General features: G+C 38.4%; 3 protein-coding genes across 4 annotated transcripts in view; 1 reads left to right on the plus strand and 2 right to left on the minus strand.

Annotated features, from left to right (window-relative positions):
- The window catches only part of mtrr (5-methyltetrahydrofolate-homocysteine methyltransferase reductase), a 31,838-nt gene extending 14,685 nt beyond the window's left edge, over positions 1-17,153 (minus strand). Inside the window, exons 1-10 of one of the 2 annotated variants that reach the window (XM_042510095.2) lie at positions 17,004-17,153; positions 15,652-15,796; positions 15,352-15,505; positions 15,052-15,169; positions 14,423-14,933; positions 14,236-14,349; positions 13,981-14,137; positions 13,177-13,265; positions 8,899-9,079; positions 3,976-4,018 (exon numbers count right to left, since the gene is read on the minus strand). In XM_042510095.2, coding sequence (XP_042366029.2) covers positions 3,976-4,018; positions 8,899-9,079; positions 13,177-13,265; positions 13,981-14,137; positions 14,236-14,349; positions 14,423-14,933; positions 15,052-15,169; positions 15,352-15,505; positions 15,652-15,795 — 1,511 coding nt within the window. In that variant the 5' untranslated portion in view covers position 15,796; positions 17,004-17,153. Of the gene's footprint in view, positions 1-3,975; positions 4,019-8,898; positions 9,080-13,176; positions 13,266-13,980; positions 14,138-14,235; positions 14,350-14,422; positions 14,934-15,051; positions 15,170-15,351; positions 15,506-15,651; positions 15,797-16,614; positions 16,870-17,003 lie in introns of those variants that run through there. The other variant, XM_042510094.2, reaches the window with a different exon arrangement.
- A 114-nt stretch (positions 17,154-17,267) lies between these two features.
- On the plus strand, positions 17,268-22,049 carry cct5 (chaperonin containing TCP1, subunit 5 (epsilon)). Its single transcript, XM_042510096.2, has 11 exons — positions 17,268-17,514; positions 17,947-18,007; positions 18,143-18,307; positions 19,198-19,396; positions 19,851-20,043; positions 20,341-20,490; positions 20,586-20,705; positions 20,877-21,062; positions 21,165-21,302; positions 21,474-21,654; positions 21,751-22,049. The coding sequence occupies exons 1-11, from the start codon at positions 17,410-17,412 to the stop codon at positions 21,876-21,878; spliced, it is 1,626 nt and encodes a 541-aa protein (XP_042366030.1). The 5' UTR covers positions 17,268-17,409; the 3' UTR covers positions 21,879-22,049.
- Positions 21,672-25,866, minus strand: cmbl (carboxymethylenebutenolidase homolog (Pseudomonas)). The gene is made up of 6 exons (XM_042510097.2): positions 25,756-25,866; positions 24,322-24,536; positions 24,086-24,193; positions 23,144-23,286; positions 22,952-23,043; positions 21,672-22,672 (listed from the first exon to the last, which is right to left on the minus strand). The coding sequence occupies exons 2-6, from the start codon at positions 24,534-24,536 to the stop codon at positions 22,493-22,495; spliced, it is 738 nt and encodes a 245-aa protein (XP_042366031.1). The 5' UTR covers positions 25,756-25,866; the 3' UTR covers positions 21,672-22,492.
- Between the last annotated feature and the right edge of the window lie 140 nt (positions 25,867-26,006).

The following is a 26,006-nucleotide window of genomic DNA, read 5'->3' on the forward strand; positions in this document are numbered from 1 at the left end:
GAAGCACTCTATTGCTTTCATAAAAATGGCACCAAACAGTACCCATACTTTTCTCTTTGGCTCGTTATCATAAAGGGAACCTGTTTTGGTACTATAGCACCCATATTAAACCATTAAAAGTGTCGTGTAGCTCTATGTTACTTTAATCAGTTCCATATGTTGTTTTTTGCACTCCTAATCATAGAGGAACCTATTTTGGTGCTATACTGCATCCATCTTTAAATGTGCTATACAGCACCTTTTTCCACTATTGCCTTATAGTACCATCAGAGGTACCATATAGAATTATAAAGTTTTTACATTTTTGAGTCTGTGGACCCTTGAATGATGGCAAATATTACCATGGATGAGTCACTGTGCTTCTAAATGACACATTACCTAAAATACGAATAATTATGTATCATTTACTTTTCCCTATACAAAAAAACTTCAAATAAATGAATAAATAAATTCTTACAAAGTGCTGGCTTAAGATTCAGAGTCCTGTCCTAAATGCTCACTGAGAAACACAATACATTTTCATACCGTATTCTTTTTTATTTTTTCAGAAAATAAATCCAATGCTGACAAGTCAAGAAAAAGCTAAATATAGCCTACACTATACATTGCATAACACATTTATTAAATCTTACTTGAGACAAAGACAGAATACATAAAGTAAACAGAAATATGCTTGAAATGTGAAATTTCATGAGAAAGAGGGAGGGGGGAGTTGAAAAGGACAGTGACTCAACTTGGTTAGTCAAGATATTCCACAGACCTTGATGTCAGCGATTTCATTAAGGAACAATCGTCTTCCTTCTGAAGTACACCTGCCATCGCATCAGTACGCAGAAGAAAGCATAGATATACTGCTAGCTCACCTAGAACCACAGAGCTAACTAAGGTTTCAGCTTAGCCAAGGAGGTCGGCATTAAAGTCCGTATAAAGTGAATTCAGAGATTTGTTCAAAACACATTCTAAACGTTGGAAACTGATTGTTGAAAACATGTTACAAAGACTATATAGCACTGAATTGTGGAGTTAGACGGTTGAATGTTTTTCACCATTTTCCTGTTATAAGATTTTTTGGGCGGGCCTACAACCATCCCCTGACAATGTAGCAGTATAAAAATGAGAAGCGTCATTAGCATAGTCCTGTGATTGGGCGTGGCCTCCACTCCTCCAGTGGACAGGCCCCCAGCGTTTCAGGTCAGAGAATACTGTGCATTTTTTCATGATTTTGAGACCTTCTTTTACATACTTGGCAATTTTTTGGTCATTCAAATTTGGTCAGGTGTTTAATAACACATATTTCTGTGATGTGACAAACTCAGAACACATTTTAATTATCACTTTACCCGGACTTTAATGTTTACATCTTGCACCATTACAAGCATGAGCCTCTCATCCACAAGTAGATGTACGCTTCCTGGTCTGTGGATTATCTTGGGTAACTGGGTCATGATTTCTGGAAAAAGTATATTTTTTAGCACTTTGAGCACCAGCAGCCAAGTGTCATCTTGTTCCAGCATACATGGAGACGGCAGACATCTCTACGGTCGATATTTCCAACATTTGGAAACTCATACAAAAATAATTTTGATTGATTAATAGCACTAAAGGAAATGGGAAAATGACATTGATGGAATATTTGTTTGAATTTGTTTATAGTTTGTTCAAGCTTGCATTTGTACTACTACAAATTAACATACACCAATTTGAAATCCTATTTGTATTTATCATCAATGTCCTATTTGCTTATTTACCTCCCTTAAGTTTGGGGAAACAACTACAAAAGTTCATTGCAATCACCAGGTGTTTACGGGGGTTATTGTTTATTTATTTGGCTACTTAATATTTATTTTTACCTAGTTTAGCTTCCTCTTTTTTTCTGTAAATAATAATGTAAAATTGTTTATATTTGATTTTGGGTATGTGGGTATATGCATATATGTTTAGTTAATTAAAGTATAGGTATAAATTCAAAATGAAGCTGTTATTTAAAATTTAATGACTTATGGAGAAAGGGTGGGATTAAATAAGTTTGTGCTTCCTCTCGCTCCTTTTCAAACGCATGAACAAAGTTATCATGTGTTTGACCATTTTCTTTTGCTCTATGTTTTTCATTGTCTGTAAATATTACCCTTTGTCTGCTTGTTTGTAAAATCTTTTCTCTGTTTATGGTTCTAAATGAATAAATCAAATCAAATAATGCAAACACTTGCAGATATATATTTTTAAATTGAACAGTGATTTCAGTTTTTTAGTTTAGCCACTCTGCAATCTCTCCATGTTACCCCTGGCAACTATAGAAGCACCTTCTAGTATAATATTACCCCTTGTTGGGAATAACAATATGACGTCTGCTTCATTTTAGACTAAAAAAAATACGGAGAGGGAGTGAGAAAAAATAACTTCCTGTCTGACTTGCTTCAATAAAACTGCCGCTCCCTCCTCTCCTTCCAGTATTCACTGTCGGCTGAAGAACTCTCACGCTCTCTCATCCCTCACTCTCCAGTTCCTGCGGGCCACTGGAGACCTCTATTGACCACAGCATCAATAATGCAGGCCTCTAATGTCTCTGCACCATCTGATAAACTACAGCCACCATCTCTCTTGTCTGTTCCTGTCTCTGCACGCGTTCACGCACGCACACACACACGCACACACACAAATACACACGCACACGAGCAGCTAAGTGAGGGACTAATGAGAGAAGCGGAGAAGTTTTGACATTGCGTTAGATGTTGCTGTTCAACATGAGCTTTAAAGTAAACCTAATGGGTACTATCTTAACAGGAAGAACAAATCAATGACTGGCTAAGTGAGGCAAAAAGGAGGAACACTTGGGCCTATTTAAACTAAGCTCAACTTGCTAAAGGCTATACAGTATTTACAGCGCACTCCTTTCCTTTTACCCCCAGGCATTTTATAAAAGCGCACACAACATGGACTACAATATTCAAGTTCTGGCAAAGGGACATACAAACACAACTAATACTTCTCAAAAAACATTTTAATGACTAAAAAAGTTTTCATTAAGGTTTCCTTGTTTTGATAAACCCTATCAAATGCCCCATAATTTTGAAGTTAGGCACAACAAAATAGAAGATCTCCAGTAGAAAGCAGTGCATTTCTAAGCTGCCAATAGTGAGAGATCACTATGTTTTATTATGTGACTGTCTGGTACCCAATAAACAAACTGAGTTTATAGGGTTACCACAACAAATATATGCCTAAAACTACCTCTTTTCTCCTCAAAAAGCTAACACAAAAGTGACACCATTAATCTTATGCTTATTCTCTGTGGTATTACACATCCAATGCAGATCATTTCATGTATTTTGACAAAAAAAAAAAATCCAGTCTTTAATGATGATTTTAAATCCAATTTGATTTTCAGAGACATTATTTCCATCTTCACCAGTATAAATAGAATTAATCAGGGGTATTTAGAAATATCTAAACAAATGAAAAGAGGGCAGTTCATATTTCTGTTGCAGTTGCGCAAATGATAAAAGAGATCCATTGTCAAATAAACAAGATCAATCAATTATTCTCTTAGCATGCCATCATTTAAATATCATCAGCATTACAAAAAGATAGAAAAGGAGAGTCTGTCTATTCAATTCAGTGCTTGATGCAAACGTTTCAATATCTAAACACTGTTTAGAATCACTGGAAAAGTGGTCAGCTTTATGCTTTGACTGTTTAACTCTAAAATTAGGAAGATGTTTTAATTTATACAGAAACATAATCCAAGTATTCAGTTCTTGCAGAACTGTCAGTGTCTTTGTACAATTTATCATGTGTTATTGTGCAGCTAGGAAACACTAGTAGAAAATTGGGAGGTCTCCACAATCATGTGGTGAGAGTAACACACAGACATCCTCATGGATACTTGTTATTCCAAACAAATGATGCTATAGGAGCACATCTGTGCACAGTTTCATGCAGCACAAAACATCCATTCAGATTTTTCTGTCACCTTACCTGGCTGCTGAATAAGGCCTTGGCTGCAGTTTCGGCAAATGCTCTGAAAGGCAAGCACAACTGTCAATCACCCCACTGTATCGCTAAGATTTTGTTACACAGACAGACACCCATGACAGAGAGCAGACAAAATAAGTGAAAGTCACCTCGCTCCGTTGAGACGCCCTACCGACCAATCTATCCACAGTAACCCCCACCCAGGTTACAAGCTTGTTTCTAGGACACACTTCTATATTTATGAAATTACAAACTCAGGGTTATGGAATCCCAAGTGTCCAGATGTGGAGCCAGTAGGAAACAGATTGCTTATGCAGACCTTATTTCAATGCCAGCCATGAAGGTGCCCTCTTTTGGGTAATATGTAGTGTGCATTGCAAACGTGAGAATGTGTCGGAGAAATCGGGAAAACTTTCAAGGCAACTTTTCAGCCGGTGGCACCAAGTTTTGCCAATCACTATTCTACGCCCGCCACCGACCACTACATGTGGGCAAAATCGTGATGGAGAGTTGCGTGATGTGCTTGCCATGTAATCTCTTATACTTAATTTGCATCTCTGTGATAGAAAAACTTGGAAAAGTAAAGCTGCTCCATATGTACCAGCTGAGGCCTTACAATAACACATTTTTCTACTAAATTGCTTGGAAAGACAAACAGCTGGACAAAATCTGCTCTCTCCTCTCTTTCTGGATCTCTCTGACATCTAAACAGCTCAGGGTGTTAGCGAGACAGCTCCGCACTTTGACATCCATTTCATCTCTTTGAGCTGTTTCTTTTTCTTTTTTTTTAGAATGGTGATGCATGAAGCACTTAAAAGTTTGAAAGAAGGTTTTGAACAAAAATACTGGACGAAACAGCAGCCTTGTACTAAACATCCATCTAGATTCCTTCAGATACTACCAGAAAAAAACAACAGGCTCAAGGTCTTGGGAAGGCTAATGACGTACGGACTAAACCAAAAATGCATTTCTGTAAGATGATACGGTATGAATATGATGCAGAAAATGATATTGTTTATGGTTTATCTAAATACAAAGAGCTATGTGTGGCCAGTTGAGTTATATTATTGAAACTAGACCATATGTTCGCCAGAAAGATTTGTTCAATGTGTCATGTTAATGGTACAGAAAATTAGTTTAATCTTCTTTGCTTTCGGTTCATTTATAAAACATGCTGTGCAGGATTTTCCTAAAAGAATTTGATGTATAGAATTACAAAAAAGTAATCCCTCTCAATTATCACTTATGACCCACTAGAAGTGTGTGGCTGTAAATTATTCTTCTCATTTTCTCATTATTCTTATTTCAGGATGTTGGGCTTGTATCCTTATACTGCTCAGGTGAGGTCAGGGCTATACATAAAGGTCGCGACCAGGTGTCAGACCAAAAGCAACAGGGATCCAACAGAAACAGTACCGGCAAAAAAGCAAATATAGTGAAGTAAAACTTTAAACAAACTTGAATTTGGGGTTGGCTTTTTCTTTCAATTTTGGTGGCGAGCTTGTCTGCAAACAGTAAACGACAAAGTACACCTTTAAGTTAGCAGCTACTTAGAAAAAGTCCTTTGTCAGGATACTTGATATTAATGAGAATACAGAAGAATACATAATTTTCTAACGCATGTTTTCATTTTGTATACCTGAAGTTGTCTTTTTTTTATGTTTGATGTTTAATTAGGGCTGTCGCTGTATACTGGTTTTGACGATAACCATAACATTTAAGCATTTAAGTATATTAGTATTGAAACTGAAGGAATTATTTAAAAATAAAATATGAATTTGTGTTAATAATATACAGATAATATTATGTAAATAACCCAGTTCGTCTTGAATCATTTCCACTTCTTCCAGTTCTCGTTTAGTCTCCCTGCCCTAACACCATCTGGTCCCTTTTCACTATCTATTAAGTGTAATTGCTCTTTTTGTAATATTTTGTACAGTTATGGCTTCAGACTCTCTTTCCACACTGAAATTTGATTTGAGTGAATCTTCTTTTTTTCAAATTTTCTATAAATATCACATCAAATATTGTTGTCATGAACTCTTTTGGCCACAAAATTACATTGAAAATCAGATATTGCGCCAGGTCAGCCCTATGTCTGATATGATGTCAGATAAATTAAAACTTTAGTGAAGGGGGCTTTTATTCTGGAAAAGAAGTTCAAATGTTAAGACTTGATCTTGATATATTAGTGACCCAGGACAATAGGCAGGCCTTGCTTTGTTATAATCAATATGCTTTTAGATCTTTTTTTTTAAATAATTAAGGCTAAGTTGCATCAGTGTAAGTAAAAAAACATAATTTTTGTTTTCAACATTTCTCAAAAAGAAAGATCAGAAAGTCAACCCCCCTGAAGGACAATATCTATTTGGACAAATCATCACATACAACATATCCTGCAATCCTTTCCATCAGCACCTGATGGAAACACACACCTCTCCATCAAACGGTGTATCATGTACGTTAACACAATCCTCTGCAGCTGCACGGCGCTCGAGTTGCTGCCTTTCTATCACAGAGTGACAGCACATGTCCGAAACAGAGGACAATCAATCCATCATCTCACATCACTGCACCGTGATGATACTGCTGGTAGATATAAAGGATATATCACTTTTAAAACCTCTGGGTGCAAAGCTGCTTTTTTGGTGTTGCAGTGAGTGGCTCTAGGATACATCTTAGAATATGTATTCCAAAAAAAGGTCTGTGTTCCAAAGAATACAGTCCCAGGGTCCCCGCTATGTTTTCAGAAATGATCATTTTCTGGGGTATCATCGATCATACTGCACAACAATATAATCTATTCCATCTCAAAAGTCTCTCTGCGCTGGAATTTATATGCAGAGGTACCATTTTAGACGGGGGGGGGGTGATATAGCAATGTGGCTGAACATAAAAGTTATACTTCTTAAGATATATGGATAGTTTCTTTGGCTGCAGATGAAATTAGGGAGGTTGTTAGCATTAAAGCATTACGAAGAATTCTCCCTGGGAAGATTTCTTCTTTTTTTTAAATAGCCTACAAATGCTAATTTCAAGTTACTTCTGAGAAAAAGACCTGCAAGCTCATGGTTTTCCAAAAGCATTTAAAGGTTTTCCCTGGCATTTCATTATGTCGTGAATGAATAAAGTGGGAATATATGTGATATGCGGTGCGTTCGCTGTGACCAGAAAACTTCATTTTAAATTTCAAGCTTTTCTGGAGCAAAGGGGGGGGGGGTTGACTTTTGGGATACAGATATTTTCACTTAACTTTACTTTCCTCCACAAGTCACAATCAAGCTAAAGAAAAAAAAAAGAATAAAACTGCACTATGGTACAATTTATTTGAGCCCTGCAGTAAAGTAAATTGAAAAAGATGCTCATGGACAGTATTCAGCTCCCTGGGGCAATGACCCCAAAGTTTTCATCTGACACACTATGTGAAACAATGGACCATATAACAAGAGCGCTGACTCTGGGAAGCAGGTATCTTTCTCAATTTATATCCAGCATTTACTTTTACACCCAGCCTGTACTTGGCCAAAGACATCTGGGCTTAGATACATCCTACCTCATTATTTATTGTTAGTGTATAACAGCATAAACTCTGATCAGCAAACACCTCCTCCTCGCTCGGGGTAATGAACCAAGAACAGCGCAAAAATGCAGCAGTGTGCTTTACCAGCGACATCCTGAGTCAGAGTTGACCATTAACCTCTGATCCAAACTGACCCCTGTGCGTTTGTGTCCTTGCAAAGCTCAGTGGCTCAACAGTAAACGCCCCCCTGTCCCTCGAATAACAGCTGTTGCCCTGAAGGCCCTCTAGCACCACATTTTTCACGAGGGCACGATCGGCCTGATTCCCAATTTCTGCATCAGTTCACAACCAAAAAAAGGTGCTGTGGTTGGCAAGTAGGCCAAAAATAACTGACATTGGGGAAGGCCAAGAGCTGTGACACAGCTGTTTTAGAGGACAACTCAACTTGTATGTAAAGCTGAAGCCAACTAATTTCACTGTCTGGTAAGTTTCAGTCAACGTTTATTAGATCTATACCGAATGACCAGCCAACTATCTTAATGAGCTAGGAGAAAATGTTAGTTTTCCACCAACTGTTGGCTCAAAGGGTCAGAGGAGAGAACGTATGGATGGCAGGCAGAAGCAAAAAATGATCAATATTATTAGCACAGAGGGAAATTCTATATAAACTGAGAAAATATCTCTTGACTTGCAGCTATAACACTGCCATTATATCCACAGAAACTGCGACACAAAAACCATATTGGAGCTACACGGACTTAAAATGAGACAAGGAAATGAGTGTTGATCCTTTGGGGAGCCCTCTGATGTACACGGTCTGACCATTCAGTATAATTAAATGCTCTCACAAAAGCAGCCTAAAGACTTGGCTCACGAAGCTCACTTTACTGGGACTACAGTGACCCCTACTGGATGAAAAAAATCATATAGATAAAGCTGCTCAACTGAAAAATACTTGTACATTTTTGTTCAGGAGCAGTCTAAATCCCAGTCTCATGTCAATCACAGTAATTCCCCATTTGCTTCAGGCAACATGAAAGTCTGCATTTAATTAAACCAGCATCTATTATAATATTTTTTAAAGAAAGAAAAACAAACAAGGTGGAAAAAAAATCAAGGTGAATTTGCCAATATATTAGTCATTTTTTCATTAGTCACTGAAAAGCTCTTATGCATAAAATGCATCTATTTGCTATGGAACGTGAAGAGAAAGTCAAATAAAACATAAAAAATAAGGTATTGTTTGATCTGATTTTGTAATTCAGAGTGGTTTACACATAGCCTGTTATGTAATACACATAGCGAGGATGATTTCTACCCAATAACTATGATTATTATGATCTCAGAGAACTTCGGACCTTTTGACTGACTGACTGACTGAGATAGATAACAGCAGGTGCTCTGACCTATTAGGAGGCTGAGAGGAGGCAAGCAGGAAGGGAAGGCTGTGAGAAGCTCCAAGACGCTGAGGCTCGGGTCTCTCACATACAGGTTGTAGTCTGCAGCGCCTTGTTTACTGCAGAGCTCCTGCAGTCTCCTCCTCTGCACGCTGTCCCCCGTATGCTCCACCAGCGCTCGGAGGAATGCCTGACAGAGACACAGAAATCAGATGTTAAGTCACTAAAAGCTGCTCTGCACCTCCGTCAGCAGCAATAGTCCTGATTTCTTGCTGTTTTTCTGCCTTAGGTTTCCATTCATAACTGTGAAAAGAAGAGGCACTTGATACATTTCTAACACTGTAGTAGGAAAGACCTCAATGCCACATTGCAAGCAAACCATATAAAATGAAAGTCTTTGCTAGTTTTCAAGGTAAATGAAAACTGTGGAGGCGAACCTTGATGAAAAGAAGAAAATAGTAGCGCCTCCACACATACTCCTTTTAAAAAAAAAATCATAAAAATGTTTCAATCCAATCCGATCCAACTTGGATCTTCATAAGACCAAAATATTTGAGACCACACCTGTATTTATACACAATGAACATCAATATGGTGTGCTGAACTGTCTAAACCATTCAGGGTGGTAAAACAACTGACAATAACAATTCAATAAAATACATAGAAAAAAATACATCAGGAAAACAGTTATACAACTGCCATTCTACAAATGATCAAACTGATATCATAAGGTGAGACACTAGAGGTGAAAACAGTTTCTTCTTAAGCACTGGTTAATATTTTAGGCAATTTTGCTTCAATAAAATGTCTTCTTCTGGAAAGAAAACATCCCAAAATAGATATTTATTTTAATTCAGATGTTTGTTCTGGAAGTTTTATGCAAATGGTGCATATTTTCATAGATAATGTCTCATTTGCATATTTAAACAGAAATTTGAGAAAATGTGTAATATAAAAAAAATGTCTTAATGTAAGAAATTAACAGGGGTAGATTTCATGGTAATATATATTAATTACATTTTTAACCCAGTGTCTCATGTTTTGTCTAAAATGTATGGAATTTTAGTATATATACATTACCTCCTCTCTCATACTCTGAGCCAAAAATCTCAACTTCAGTTGCACTTACATACAGCAAACTTTCCACTTTTATTCATATCTATATTCTGAAGGTTTTTACAGGGAGGTTTATTCATATATCATTCATAGCCTGATTTATATTACATCTTAATCCTAAAAACATGGCGAAAATTGATATTCTCATGTCTGTTGACAGTATTTTCGTATTCATGGAGGGATAAAAAGAGATGTTCAAAAATCCCTCTGTAGAAAAAAAATCCTTTGACTCTAATATAACAACAAGATGAAAGGAGATATTTTGAAAGAATTCCAGAAAATGTGTAAGATTTAAAAAAAAAACTATCTTTCTATGAATAATCAGCACATACATCAGTCTACATCACCTTCATTCCAAAATTCTATTGTATTAAGTAAGAGCAAACAGAAGAAATCTTAAATCCATGTGAATCTACCAGACTTTTGCAGCAAGGAGTAAGTATGCAGGCGTTACGTTTTTCTTTATATATGCAGTTTTTCGATAGCCTTGCACCTACGTGATATACATTTAATAATTCTCCCTCAACACCAGTTAAACCTTGACACCAGCCCAGTTGTGGAATACAGCCATTTCATCATTTGCAATGCACTTTCGGCCCTCACAAAACGATCCTTTGGTTTTTAAATGTTCTTAAAGCAACTCAGAAATTAGCAAAGCAAGGAGGCATTCTTTAATCCTTAAAACAAATCCATCAAAATCAATTAATGCAACCAATTTCTTGTTAAATTTGCAGAAGACATTCTGCTGTTAAACTGGTATTTCATCACTGATTGTTAATCTGTTTGTTCGCTCTAATGCAAATTACAGGATTAAAGTGGATCATTAAGAAATATTAAAATGCAACTTTTTGGAGTGATTTTAGTTTATTCCGCAACCATAAATTACTCTGATACAGTAATCACAACTTCTGAATATTTGTCATGCATAAGTGTATTGTTTAATTCCGGTGATTCATTAGTTTAAGAGTGCATGTATGGAGAGATTAGTTACATTTGTTGCACTGAAAAAAATATTATCCCCATCTTCCAATCTGTCCTGTAAAGGCAGCACTTTACCATTATTTGACTTATGTCCAAAAACTGTGTATCTGATACAGTGTCTGAATAGCTTCAGTAGTAAAATTCAAATTAGTCTCAGTAGAAATGGCAAGCCATGACATGCCAGGTATATCTTTCTGTATTTGATGCAGTTATAAATATTATATGGAATTGGACTTACCAAGAGGCTGAGGTAATTATCTTTAACTATCCTAAAAATCATGAAGTATAAAACTTATAGGTTCTATAACTGCTTTAGTAAAGCAGATTAACTGCTTGGGTTACACAGACAGGTATTGTAAAATAAAACTCTTACAGCCTTGTAAGTCTGTAGACAACAGCTTGACCCGAGACAATTTCTCTGCAGGAATTTTATAACACAGAGGATAAAATGAGTCTGTGCACATGTCTTATATACAGCAGGGAACTGAACCGATGGTAGCTATTACCATTAAGATGTCTTTATGACACATTATCAATTTGATTGGGACAGTTAAATTAAGCTTCTCTAATAAAAAACACTGCAGAAATCAGGATTAATGTTCCCAACGTCTCTTAATGTGTCATACCGACCAAGGAATATCATTTCTTGTTTTGGGCTTAAAAATAAAAACATGTTGTTTAAAAAAAATCCTATTATGCAGTGTGCTATAAGTTCATATACTGTGTCATAAGTGCTGTGTTATTTTATGCTTTCAACAGTGCTTCCTGCTGAGCAATACTTAAAATGCTATATTCATAAAGAAGCCATTGGATATTTGCCATATTTGACATTATTTACAAATAGTCCCCTTTTATTTCATCTTTCAGTGTGCTGTTTACACAGAGCAGTAAACTACTGTTGCAGCTCATGTTAGAGGGAAATGAATGTTTTTCAATTTGTTTAGACTATAATGTTTTTTCTTAAATAATGAACCCTAACCCTTATGCAGTAAATATCAGAATACGGGTGTAAATAACTTGAGAAATGGGAATTAGACAAGGAGTACTGGCAGTTACACAAGTTAGCGACTGACACTATAGTGACAGAATTTCAAATAATTTTGGAAATGTCACACAACCAGGTGGAAGTCATGCAGGTCACCTGCTAAAGTTTAGGCTCTACCAAAGCTCAACATTGTGGACATTTGACATTTCCTCACATCAGCTGTTAAGGGAATATTTCACCCACAAAATGACCATTTGTAAATAAGTCATGCTGTACTACATTGGATTTGTGAAGAAAGCCTTTTCTCGAATGCCTCCGTGGAAAACTGCAAATTGGTTTACTGATTTATTGAGTTATTGGGGACTGCCTTTAAAAGCAGCAAAACTATATCAAAACATCTGTTTACAAACTCATACAACTCATGCAGTTTGATCCAAGTCTCATTTATCAAGTCTTACAAATAAGTCACTTTTCAGGTCAGTTTTAATTAGTGAGGTTTTTGCAAAAATGCATGTATTTGGGAAGTACTGAGCATACAACTGGATAAATGCGACCTGGAATTTTACTGCCCAAGTTTTGTGAGTTTGATAATGGATGTTTTTGGTCCTTAATCAATCAATAAATCAACATAATGGCTGTTTTTCATGGAGTTACGTTTGAAAAACAAAGTTTTCTTCACAAATTCAAGGTAACAAGGCATGAGTAATTGATATACAAGTAGTCATTTTATGGGTGAAGTGTTCATTTAATCTAATTCACCACAGAGGACCAGGTACAATTAATCAATATTTAAGCCTGGGACGTACGCTTATAGTAAATTCAGTCATGCCTGAGCTTTTCAAAGCACATTATGAACCCATGCAAATCTTATCAGCCCACACCCTGTCCTGACAAAGACTATTTGAGTATGCATATGCCTGTTCAGTAACCTTAATCATCCTAAAATAAACAGGGACATCTGTGTCAAATATAATTGCACCTCTTCCTAAAATATAATATACTTTTCTCCAAGCTTTGACAACACCAATAAAAGCAGTGTGCTCTAGCCAGAGAAAACATGACGCTTAAAAAATGTCTTTCCACTTATTATGCTGGTATTCCACTTATTCTGCTGATATTGTCTCAGTGTGTCACATCAGAAAGCAGCTTGGTAAAAGCAAATTACAGAGTAAGAAGCTGTGGGGCAATGTCTGCACATTCAGTACCTTCTTAGGAACACTTCTGATCTCCAGACACCATGTGAGCAGGTACAGCAGAGAAATGTTCTGGGAAATGTAGGATGGCACCTGGGCACCTATAAATCAGGGAGGAGAAAACATTTGGCAATTATCATAGATATAAATGTCACAAACATATTGCCTCTGTGCAGACATTTGAATACACCCACTCCATAGAGTTGAATGATTCGTCTGGCATCATGACATGTAACAACGGTTTCTCGATTAAAAAAGCAATCAATCCAAAGAGCAACAATTAGGCAATTAGCACCACAAGTGGGACTAATGCCACTATCAAGCATTATCAAGCTGTACGCCACAACCAATGAGGGTTAATACAACAATGTAAAGTGCAATACATAAGATAGATGCTGCTATGGAGGCTGTTCTATATCAACATATCTTCTTAATATCACCAGTCATCATAGCTTGTTTTTACTTTGCTCCGCTCCACTCTCAAAACTTCAGCAAAACTAGCACGTTGACGTAGCTATGCATCAATGTGGACTTAAAATGATATGAGATTCAGGCAGATATGTTGATCTCTAGTGAAATCAAATTCCCTTCCCCAGTGAAAATTGGTTACAATGGAAGCAATGTCAGACTAAGATGGAAAAGGAGTATAATGAGATGAAAATTTGGTCTGATATTAAGCCAACAAACACAAGAATCTTTTGGAAAATCCGAACATGAGTGCTGTGTAATGTTTTGCAATTCCAATGCTTTGTTACAAAGTTCTTTTCAGGAGTACACTGAGTGCATGTTAAAAATCTTTGGGCAGGCACACCTTACCTTTTTTCTTAGTGTCTTTGCACAGAGAAACCTGCACTCGGCGGTTCCTCTGGTCATGAAGGCCCAATCTGTGGAGCAGGTCCTCCACCTCAGTGTCCCTGTTTGGGCAGAACACATCAAACGAATCCCCGGGCTGATGGGTCATCATTGGGTAAGCCTAAGAATGAAAGAGAAGCATCGAAAGTCCGAAATGCAATCAAAATTTACATTTATAACACAGTTTTAAAGGGTTTTCAAATATAATAATAAGCTTACGGAGATATCCAGCTCTAACAGAAGGGCTGTCTTTACTGAATCTCCTCTGCTCAGCTGAACAGCCCTGGATATGGGTACCTCATGGAGAGACTCTTTGTTTAACGGTCCAACACTCTGAAAGAAAACATTGAGATGAAGGGTGAAATATGGCGCAAATACTGCTTTTATCAGCACCATTATTCCTCACCTGTTCAACAGCGTCCACCTCCTGCAGAGAGACATCGAGGTAGGGAGGAGGCAGAGCAGGAACATTAAGAGAGGACTCAGACAGTGGCGTCAAGGAGCGTGTCAGTGAAGCTGCCAACGCAACATGGGGAACTCCAGCGTCCCCAATCTGTGTCTCCTGTGCTGATGTAGGAACACTGGCAGTACCATGAGACTTGGATGCCAAACCTGGGCTCCCTGTAGGAAAAGCTGGCCTGAGATCAGAAACAGCAGTTTGTGTAGCAGAAGATGAAACGGAAGTTGCAAATTTGGGGACCGTTTCAACAGATGCTCTGGTTGACTCGCAGCTCTGGTGGTCAGTTATGCTCAAGAGGTTTAGTTGAACATCTGGTATGGATGAATCGGGAGTTTCCTTTGGTGAATCCCCTGCTTCTCCTTTCAAGTAACCAGTCCTATCGGAAGCCATTTTTGATAAGGCTTCTTTGATTGCTTTCCACAGTCCTTCAATCCAAGGGTCCACAACCAACTCCAGCCTGGAGAGAACAAAGTTTACAAAATTATACAAAGCAGTGTAATAAATAAAGACAAAGAGAGAATAGGAAGCTTAAAGGCCAAATGCCAAAAGCTGAATGTCTAAACTGCAAAACTTACCCTACACCATCATCTGCATATCCCGTCGCATAGAATTGTTTGGCTCCAAGTTCCTGTAGACGACGCTCAATCGTCTTCCCGCAGTTGCAGAAATTTGCATAATTTGTGTCTCCTAAAGCTGGAGCAGTCAGAGAAAAACAGATGAAGATTTCTCAAGCCAGCAACTGCTCAGAAAGTAAACACTGTGCAGTGCTCTGCATTGTTATGATTTACAGACAATATGTTTTGCATATCAAGTTCCCCATACCGACAGATGGACTGCATAAAAAAGCTACCTCAGACCTTCATCATAGAATTTACCTAAAAGTGCATAGCAAAGGTGTTTATAGTGGTCAGCGGAGAGAGTCTTGTTCTTGATGCGCTTTACAAATTGGAGGGCATTGTCTGGTGGTTCCCCATCTCCAGTAGTAGACACAATAAAGACCACTGGGGCATTCTCCTTCTCCAAATTGTACTGGAACCAGTTATATGATTAATAAGCGAGTAGTGTTTCCACTAATCAAGGTGAAAACTCATTGCATTAATATTCACAAAATCTAGCAAAATAACATTCACAATGTTATTACTGATGTGTTATTGTGTTATAAAGTGCAAAACTACCTTCTCATTCTGATTCAAGCAACTGAGCTCAGCAACCAGTCCATGCTCTTCTGCCGTCTCAGCTATTCCCTCTGCGAGGGACTCAGCTTGGCCCTTCTGAGACCCGTAGAGTACCACAAAACAAGGCTTTGCTTCACAGGGCATGCTAGAGAATACAGAAATACAACATGCTTTGTAGACTGAGATCAGGATGTGTGAAGAGTTAAATTACTCCACAACCAGAAACATGGATTACCAGAATCATCAAGAATCATGGACAACTATAAAGTATCAGCCAAAGATGAAAGAGAACACAAAAGTACTAAATCACAGTGCATAAGTTAAAGGAGTTGATGGGATCCCATTTCACTTGCATGTATTATTTCCATGTGACAAATAATTGATGACTGATTGATGATTGAGACTTAGATATGCCTTAATTACATTTCTTAAAAGCAGTTTTACTGGTTTGACTTGTCATAGCAGGAAAAGCACAGGTGATATTAACATTAAGATGACAAGTTCATGTATCCCAGTTAACTGTATGCATAGGACCAGGACCCTGAAACTAAAGCCGCTAAATGGAATTCAGCCATATGTCTAATGACATGTTGGTAAAATATCACAAATACTATCGTCATATATTTATTTCACAATTGCTTCTTACAGCTTATATTTTGACATGAAGGGGGGATAAAGGCTGACCCCATCCTACTGAATAGCCATCATAATTAACTTGGTGATATAAGTCAAATTAGCATTCGTGCTAATCGAAATGCAGCCAGGTGTTTGTAATCCCTTGTAATCTCTAAGTCTCTACCACTACTCACGAAAAAACGTTAACAAACATTGTCATTCAAGATACACCAATATGTAAACAACTCAGAGCTGGACTACATTAACACCACTACTACTGAGGTGATTACAAATCAAATACTCAGTGGTCCAGCTGAGTTTAAATGGGTAACTGTTACCATATCTTACCTACACACTGCAAATTTTGACAGCTGCAAAAGACGAACCTTCGGAATGCTGAGAAAAACAACAACCCTTAACACCACCATAAAGTAGCGTAGCGTCAGTTTTTAACGCAACGCTACACAAGTGCACGTGTATTCGAGCATTTTATTTATCTTTTTATAGCTAGCGCTAAATCAAAACCAATGTGTTAGCTAACGTTGTAAATTAGCAGCTAACAGCTTTTAACTGCCACCACTGGCACACGGAGGGAAAACCCTGTGACAACATCTGTTCCCCGGATGGAGTCTACTCAAGATAAACTTATCCTTTTTTTAAATTAAATTCAGATACTAAAATGTATTTATAAGGAACTAGAAAGGTTGTGTGAAGTTGTAGGAAAATATGTTTTCTACCTTTTCTAAACAGTCCACTCAACTCAGTCCTTCTTGAATTTTAGCATGCCTGGAATTCACGCGAGATCAGATGTTTTGAACGTGATTGGAAGAAACCACGTTGCAAAAAAAGAGCTTCTCTGATCTAATCTTCAAAAAAATCTGTCAGCGATGCTTTTAATTGTCTTTCGGAATAATATATTTTTTCTGTTAATATGTTTTGTCGTTACATATATAAACTGGTGTTTAATGTGTAAATAAACACACTTGAGGCTACTTGGTTCCGCCCTCCCCGCCCGTGGATCCTTCCAGAAGTCGCCGGCAGACCTGTGCGGCTCGCAGCTCGGCCACACTCCAGTTTTCCATTGTAAAAACTCCCTATTTTAACCGTTGAACACTTACTAAGTGTCCCGATCCTCCAGTCAACATGTCCGCGTTGGGGACACTGGCTTTTGATGAATATGGAAGGCCTTTCATCATCATTAAAGACCAGGACAAGAAGTCACGGTTATCGGGCATTGACGCACTGAAGGTACAATGGGCTAGCTAACGGGGCGCAAGTGTGGCATGTTAGTTAGCATGTCGCTACTTTGCTATTACTTGATTAGGGTGGGATACGTTAAGACAACACAATATGTGTTGATATACAATGTTACTGTTTGTAACCATATGCTTTACTGGCAAGTCGAGCTGTTGGTGCGATAGCAACAGAATGGCATTATCCAAAGGATTAGCTAGTCATGCTAGCATAGAGGCCCATGTGCTTTCTGTAAAGGCGTTCAGTCGGTGGGTGTTGCTATATAGGGCTGTGCCCAAATGGTCCTTATCGATGCACATCATTTCAATATTGATGTTTCAGCTGTTTCTCGTGGATGGCAACTTCAATCTGTCTTCGGGATAGAGATAAGTTCTTAGTTCAATTTAAATTTGTGAGCTGACATGAAATTGTGTTCGCGTTTTGCAGTCTCATATTATGGCAGGCATGGCAGTTGCGTCAACGCTCAAGACATCTCTGGGACCTAATGGTGAGTATAAACCAATGCATTGCAGTCACATCTGACTTTATAGAGGGTTGGATGAGTGCTTAAACGCTGAAATTAATTTTCACTATGTAAATTTGGTGTTCCTCCCTCTATTTTTTTCTCCATTTTTGTTTCCAGGTCTTGACAAGATGATGGTTGACAGGGATGGGGAGGTTACAGTCACCAATGATGGAGCCACTATTCTTAGCATGATGGATGTGGACCACCAGATTGCTAAACTCATGGTGGAGCTCTCAAAGTCTCAGGATGATGAGATTGGAGATGGAACCACTGGAGTTGTTGGTATGTAAAGGAAGATGAGATGTTTAGGTTGGTGGCAGTAAATTGGGGTTTTATATAGTTTGGCTGGGTATTGTGCTGGTCTTATTGTTCTAATCTCACAGAGGATTAGATTTGAGGTTATCATAAAAGTATCATGTTGCCCCAGAAAGAAGTGACTGAAAGGGAGACAATAACCAAAATGATTGGGTCCTCTTTCACCTCTAAAAGCTGCTGGGTTTTGTATGACTTTATTCTAGCATGTCTTCAGCGTAGAGTTGCAGTGGTGAGATTTTCACAGTACAATAACCATTTCAGAAAATATAATTATTTCATGGTATTACAAAATTATTTTTATAATAATCGGTTATAATGTTATTTAAACAAATGACAAGGTTGTTTTGTTAAAACAAACACTTTATTGTAACTGATATAGAAACATTTTTTAAAATTAAAGTATGTGTAAGAATTTTGACAGATAGTCGAGGCAGTAAGGAGGTGAGATTTTTGCGTCCAAATATATGTTTTCCAATATCGTTGGAAAGTAAATGTATACAGTTTGATAACTGGCAATGTTATCAAGCTACATTTGGTTTTCATTGTATACCACTGCAACCCCACTTCAGTGGTGTGATGCCAAATAAAAAATGGTGTATTCATGAGTTTCCATTTACGCCATCTCGGTCTCAATGCATTACGTCAGCTTTATCATAGATGCACTGAAACCTTGAAGCATCCTGGAGCTTCATTGAACTGGACAGTTTTAATTACAAATTTGCTAAATCATATGCACATAGCATATTTGACGTCATTTAATCAATTGCAGCTCTGATCAAGACAACCTGATATCTTTCAAGCATAGTCCAGCTATTGTTAGTGGTATTGTCTCACTGTATTTTTGTCTTTCTCTTCAGTGCTGGCTGGCGCTCTGCTTGAGCAGGCTGAGCAGCTGCTGGACCGAGGAATCCACCCCATCAGGATCTCTGACGGTTATGACCAGGCTGCACGAATTGCCATCGAGCAGCTTGATAAAATTGCTGAAACCTTACCCTGCGATCCCAACAACACAGAACCCCTCATTGAAACCGCCATGACAACACTGGGATCCAAAATGTGAGTTTTGTATACACAATAGTGTTGTTGAAACCTGTGTGTTGAAAGTACAGATGGGGTAGACCAAAATTAGAAACACCTCCATAGTATAATGCAATACAGTTCAACAGCAGCATAAAATAGAGACTCCAGTATGATCACACAGTTAAATCAGCACATCAGATTGACAGTTTTGATGAAATCTGAACATTTCAACCTTTATGAATGGAAGGTTTATTGCAAAACTGTTGTTTTAGACTGCATTAGACTTCGCTAAATGAACGTATCTACGCTGGCAACTGAGTGTACATTCCCTTGTGGCCTTTTGAGTATTTGGTACTTTAGATGTAAAGCAGAAAATGATTAAATCATATTTTTACTCATAAGCTAAATTCTTAAACATATATATCCTTCATTGCAAGAAATCGATATATAGAAATGATTTTATTGTTAAAGTTGTACTGTTTTCTTTCAGTATCAACCGGTGTCACAGACAGATGGCAGAGATTGCGGTGGAGGCCATCCTCACCGTAGCAGACATGGAGAGGAAGGACGTGGACTTCGAGCTCATCAAGATGGAGGGCAAAGTAGGAGGCAAGCTGGAGGACACGCAGCTCATCAAGGGAGTCATAGTTGACAAGGAGTTCAGCCACCCTCAGATGCCCAAGGTACAAACAAGGGGAATATCACTGTCAGATGATGTCATCAGCGATATCCAGATGTCTTAAGGACAAATTAAATATGCATGTCTGACATCCATTTTTATGACTAAATATCCCAGTTTTAACATTTTTTGATAATTTAAGTATTGTTTGTTGATGTCTATAAGAAGTCAGTTTTTTTTCCTGAGTCATTTGCTTTATAGTGCTGCAGCCAAACACTACAGGTTCTATATAGCATTTACATTTTTTCTGAGCCCGTATAAGATAAAGATGCTGACATCAATTGTTCTTTGTCACCCACAGGTTCTGAAAGATGCAAAAATTGCTATCCTTACCTGCCCATTCGAGCCCCCTAAGCCCAAGACCAAGCATAAGTTGGATGTGACCTCAGTGGAGGACTACAAAGCTCTCCAGAAATATGAAAAAGATAAGTTTGAGGAGATGATCCAACAGGTTAGTGCTGCAGCATCTCGGGTACTAGAACTGAATTCTAAACATCTACATTGGCGCGTTTAGTCTTAAAATTTAAACTTGTATTTCTCTTTTAGGTCAAAAGCAATGGTGCTAACTTGGCCATCTGCCAATGGGGCTTTGATGATGAAGCCAACCACCTTCTGCTGCAGAACGAGCTGCCAGCAGTGCGCTGGGTCGGAGGGCCTGAGATTGAGGTTAGAGTTGTTTACCATGTTTTAGTACTCTTTAATGTTTTGGTTTTTTTTTCAATCTGTGTTCATCAATCAGGTATTTACATTTTATGGCTGTGTGGTGTTGATGAGCACAGGGTGTAAGGTACTTAACTGTTTGTTTTAAAATGTCGGTGTCTATTGTTTTCTCTGCAGCTGATCGCCATCGCCACAGGAGGCCGCATCGTGCCACGGTTCTCTGAGCTGACACCAGAGAAGCTTGGCACCGCTGGTTTGGTGAAGGAGATCTCCTTCGGCACTACAAAGGATCGCATGTTGGTGATCCAGGAGTGCAAAAACACCAGGGCCGTCACTATTTTCATTCGCGGAGGCAACAAAATGGTAAGCACATATGGGACTTTTACTCTTAAGTCCCATTGACATATAAATAAATGTTAATCTGCCCCTTTTGGCTCACATTTTTATTTCATCTATCTCCATTAGATCATCGAAGAGGCAAAGCGTGCTCTCCATGATGCTCTGTGTGTAATTCGCAATCTGGTCAGAGACAACCGTGTTGTGTATGGAGGAGGAGCTTCAGAGATCGCATGTGCTCTGGCCGTCAACCAGGCTGCAGATAAGGTGAGATGCACTAAAATAAAAATGCAGATACTTTCAAAATTTAGATAAATTGAATATGGTATTTATTTAGACTTAAATATGTTTCTACTGCTTTTTTTTTTCTTCAGTCCACCATTAAGATGCTGTTTCTCTTGCTGTGATAGTCTTTATTTCTGCTCCTCTCCCTGTTAGTGCCCATCATTGGAGCAATATGCCATGAGGTCGTTTGCTGATGCTCTGGAGGTCATCCCCATGGCGCTGGCTGAGAACAGTGGGCTAAACCCAATCCAGACCATGGCAGAGGTCAGAGCCAAACAGGTCAAAGAGGCCAACCCCTTCCTCGGCATCGACTGTCTGCACAACAACACCAACGGTAAGGAAGCAACGTCAGACGATAGTAACATTGCATTTTAATGTCAAAACAAGACATCATGATATTGATTGGCTTTTTTGTTTTCCTCCAACATAGACATGAAGCAGCAACATGTGGTGGAGACCCTGATCGGAAAGAAGCAGCAGATCTTGCTGGCTACACAGGTCGTCAAGATGATCCTTAAGATTGACGACATCCGAAGCCCAGGAGAGAGCGAGGACTGAGGGCCTTCTGAACGCCTGAAGGTTTCTGAGCTGTTCCAGAGGTTGTAGGCACTTGCCCGAGCACCATGTCCAAACCGCACTGCATATTGCTATTTATCATTTGATACAAAATGTTCCAGCTGTTGTAGCGTCAAAGTCACCATTAAAATGTTGGTCCGTTGAAATTTCCAAGCTCTATAGCCTTTCTTTATTTGTGTATTCCATGTCAGGTGTTCAGTAAATTTCAAAAAGATAAGAATTTACACAAAATGTTTGTAAACTGATGCTTAAAAAGCCTAACCAAATATCAGATTATTGTCGCTTATTCTAACATTAACAGGACAACATATAACATCATCCATATTTTATTGTACAAGGCAAAGGTGCTTAATAGTTTTGACTTCACAATTTAAATTTACATTTCAGTAACATTACAATCACAGCCCCCCATACATAAACGTACAGAGTTCCAAAATTAAAAAAAAAAAAGATTTATGAAACAACTGGAATGTCACCAGTCATACAGAAATTATGACTAACAATCACCACTTTCAAATACCTCAAAAAAGCAGCTCTGTGTTGAAAATCTGACCTTTTCAGGTTTGCACCCTGACTATTGATTTTTCTGACCTCGTTTACATGTACTTGTTGAACCAGTTGAGCATGTCTGTTCTGGCTTCCAGGATGTAGGGTTTGTCTTTGGGGTTGATGTCCTCTCTCTTGCGGTGGACAAACCCATGAGTCTGACCAGGAAAGACCTTCACCTGGTAATCCACCGTGCATTTTTCCTTCAGTTTTGCTTCAAGGGAATTAACCTGAAGAGCAAAATGATGGTTGTCAGTGGTTAAACAGCACAGATTATGGCTTTTTAAAGAGAGGTCATCAACCATAGAAGCTCCTTGTGTCCTTTCTGCTTTTATTCTGACTAAAATTGTGTAATTTCTGTTGTAAAGAACATAAAGAAATGTAGATGTTGCTTAATGGATGCCACTTGGTGCTGAAGCATCAGGCAGGTTATACCATCACAATCAACCTGAAGAAAACACTACATGTAAGGTATGCTTATGAGAGCTACTGAGCTCACATGGACTAACCTGGTCCAGTGGGATATAATCATCATTCTCCGCAAAGATGAACAGTGTAGGAAACTTCAACGCATACCTGTCCTCCTTTTCACGGACGATCCCTGCACAGTGTCACATAAGCCAATCATAAACCACTGTACAGCAACCATCCTGCGACTTTTGTAGCATGGATTGCTATGAATCACTGTAACAAGGACATACCATAGACTGACACTCCTGTTTTGACATCAGGATATTGCAAGGAGATGTAATGTGTGGCGATCCCTCCCCAGCAGAATCCCACTACTCCAATGCGTTTGGCCCCACATTGCTCCTTCAGGAATCTCAGAACTGCATCCACTTCTCTGGAGGGGGAAATTTTGACCAAAATGTTTTAAAACCTAATGCATACAAGAAAAAAAAGATAATGTGCGTCACCAGCAAGCCTTTTAAAATCCTGAATGGACACTTTTCTGTAGGCCAACACAGAAGTTCGCTTAACCCCAGATCCTTTGTCAAAAAGCCTATGGGATTTTTCTATTGGAATTTGGATCATTGTAAAAAAAAGGTCAAACATTTATGAAGCCTCAGATAGACACCTCTCTCCCCATCAAAGGGACAGTCACCCCAAAATCAAAAACATTTTGGCACAAGGATGAGAGGCTCATGCTTGTGACAGTACGAGATGGCATCCTCCTTGGCTGAGCTGTATCATTAGCTAGCTATAACTGCACACTTCTTTCTGCATGGTGATGCAGTTGACAAGTGTTGTTTAGCAGAAAGAAAATAGTTCTTGCATGGAACTGCTCACAAAGTCTGGAATATTTTTAGTAAATGGGTCATGATTTCTGGAAAGAGACATTGCTGTTCAGTTTCACAGATGTATTTTTTTGGCGCTTTGAGCATCACAAGTCAAGTGCCATCTAGTTTCATTATATTCAAGAGAAGGCAGACCTCTACCGTCAATATCTCCAACATTTAGCAATTCACACCAAAACAATCTAGATCAATAAATAACACTGCAGGTGAGGAGGAAAATATCTACTTCTGATTTTGGAGTGAACTGCCATTTAAATGCTAACAAAACGTGCACCTACTAAAGCTACATACATTTTCAACAGGGACACTTGCTGCCTAATAAAGTGAAAATAGGCTTTTAGTTACTTGTTTATTTTCGTTGGGTCTCTGTCTTGAAGCCACTCCTGAAATATAGACCAGTCGTGTGATGGAGTCCACGACTCCTTTCCGACATAGAAGTCTGCACAAACAGCGCTGATCAGAGAGGAACAATAGCAGAAGAAACCACTGTTAACAAACAAATACAGCTTATGTGTCCTTTACTTGCTTTTCGAGGACCACCCCCTCCTTCTGTAATTTACATTACAGTGATTTCTACTCACATGTATCCATTGGCAGCCAGCATATCAGCCATGTATCTTGTGTTGGGAAGCTGCCACCCATATATGTCCTGTATGACAATGATGGCCTTGTCAGATGCAGCGGATGGTTTTACCACGTAAGCTTTGGTGTGCTCTATCTGGACCTCCTGGCCGAGACCTCCATACTCCATACGATCACCAATATCACAGGGGCACGGCTTGGCTTCATTTGCCATCTGATGACAAACAGAAACACACAAATGGGAAGAGAATCACCTGGAGGGGATTGGAGATAGCAGGGTGAATTTGGTTACCGAAAACAAAATTTAATTTCTCTGTCATCTGCTTAGCCTGGGAAGTCAATTAAACCAAAAATGGGAGGCATCCGTGTGGTGTTTTTAAACTACAGTAGGCTCTTTATCCCCGTAAATGTTTTTGTCCTTCCAATCAATATTGTCTTTCAAATTAAAGCTCTCCTTCTTTTCAAGGAAGAGGACAGCAAGCCTATTTATGGAACAATGAATTACCAAACACAATCATACTAACCTAAGGGCAAGAGGGTGCTGGATCTGAACTGACAATTTTCCAATTAAAAAAAAAAGCTGATTTACACTGCTGCAACATTGCATTGATAATGCAAAATACAGCTTGTTTGTTTAAAAAAAAGTGTTCAGGGAGGATCACCCAGATCCTTCTACACTTGACCCGTGTGGAGCTGCTGTGACTGGACTTGCTTCTTGTGAAAATGAGTAAGGACAGCAAACATGGAAAGGTTAAAAAAAACCACACAGACAGGCAACTAATTTATTATATGTAACCTACTGACAGAGGGGGTACATTCAGAGTAACAGGTGCCAGCAATATGCAAGAAACTGTATCTAATATGAAATGAGGTCTGTGATAAACTAATACATGAATATACCATACACTCCCTTCATCATGTAACATTGCTTAAAGGGATAATTTGACCTCTGACCTCCTGGAAAAGCCTGTATTAGCAACATAATTATTATTATAAGAAACATTAATTAATGATTTACTGATTGTACTTGCAGTTGTTTTTTGTTTGTTTGCTTGTTGTTTTGACCAATATGTTATTAAAGAGACAAACAGTTGGCTCTTGCCCTCCTGTCATTTTGCAAAAGTGCCAAAGCAAGTTGAGTACCATTATTGTTCTGGAACTGAAAACTCTGCCATTAGAAAGAAGCATTAAAATAAACTAATATCAGTATGCAATTTCATAACTCTGACATTGATGTATTAACACTGGACCAATTTGGCCAGCGCTATGTAAAACTTATGGGGGCGCCACTAGCTTAGACATGATTATATAAACATTTGCGCAACACAATGACGAAGCATTTTGCACAAATACCTTTTACTTTTTTCAATATCAAAAGAATTTCAACAGTTCATGTGCATTTATAAATCAGTTTTTATGGATCAGAAACATACCGTGTTGTTTTCAGATTTTTGCGACGACAGAGGAAACACAAACACACACACACAAGCTCTGAAAGTTGCAGCCAGAGTCGATGATCGAAAAGCTGGTGAGAGTAATGTCAAGTAGATACAGGAATAGAAATCCTGGCATGACTTTCAAAATAAAAGCTGTAAGTTTCAACATCGCGTGTAGAAGGAGCGCTTGAAAGGTGGATTCGACTCTAAAAGTAATATTTTAAACAATTAACAAATTATGATGATTT

Source organism: Plectropomus leopardus, chromosome 21, assembly GCF_026936395.1.
Source record: "Plectropomus leopardus strain MGB_pleo_1.0 chromosome 21, ASM2693639v1, whole genome shotgun sequence".
In the NCBI taxonomy this organism is placed as follows: Eukaryota; Metazoa; Chordata; class Actinopteri; order Perciformes; family Serranidae; genus Plectropomus; species Plectropomus leopardus.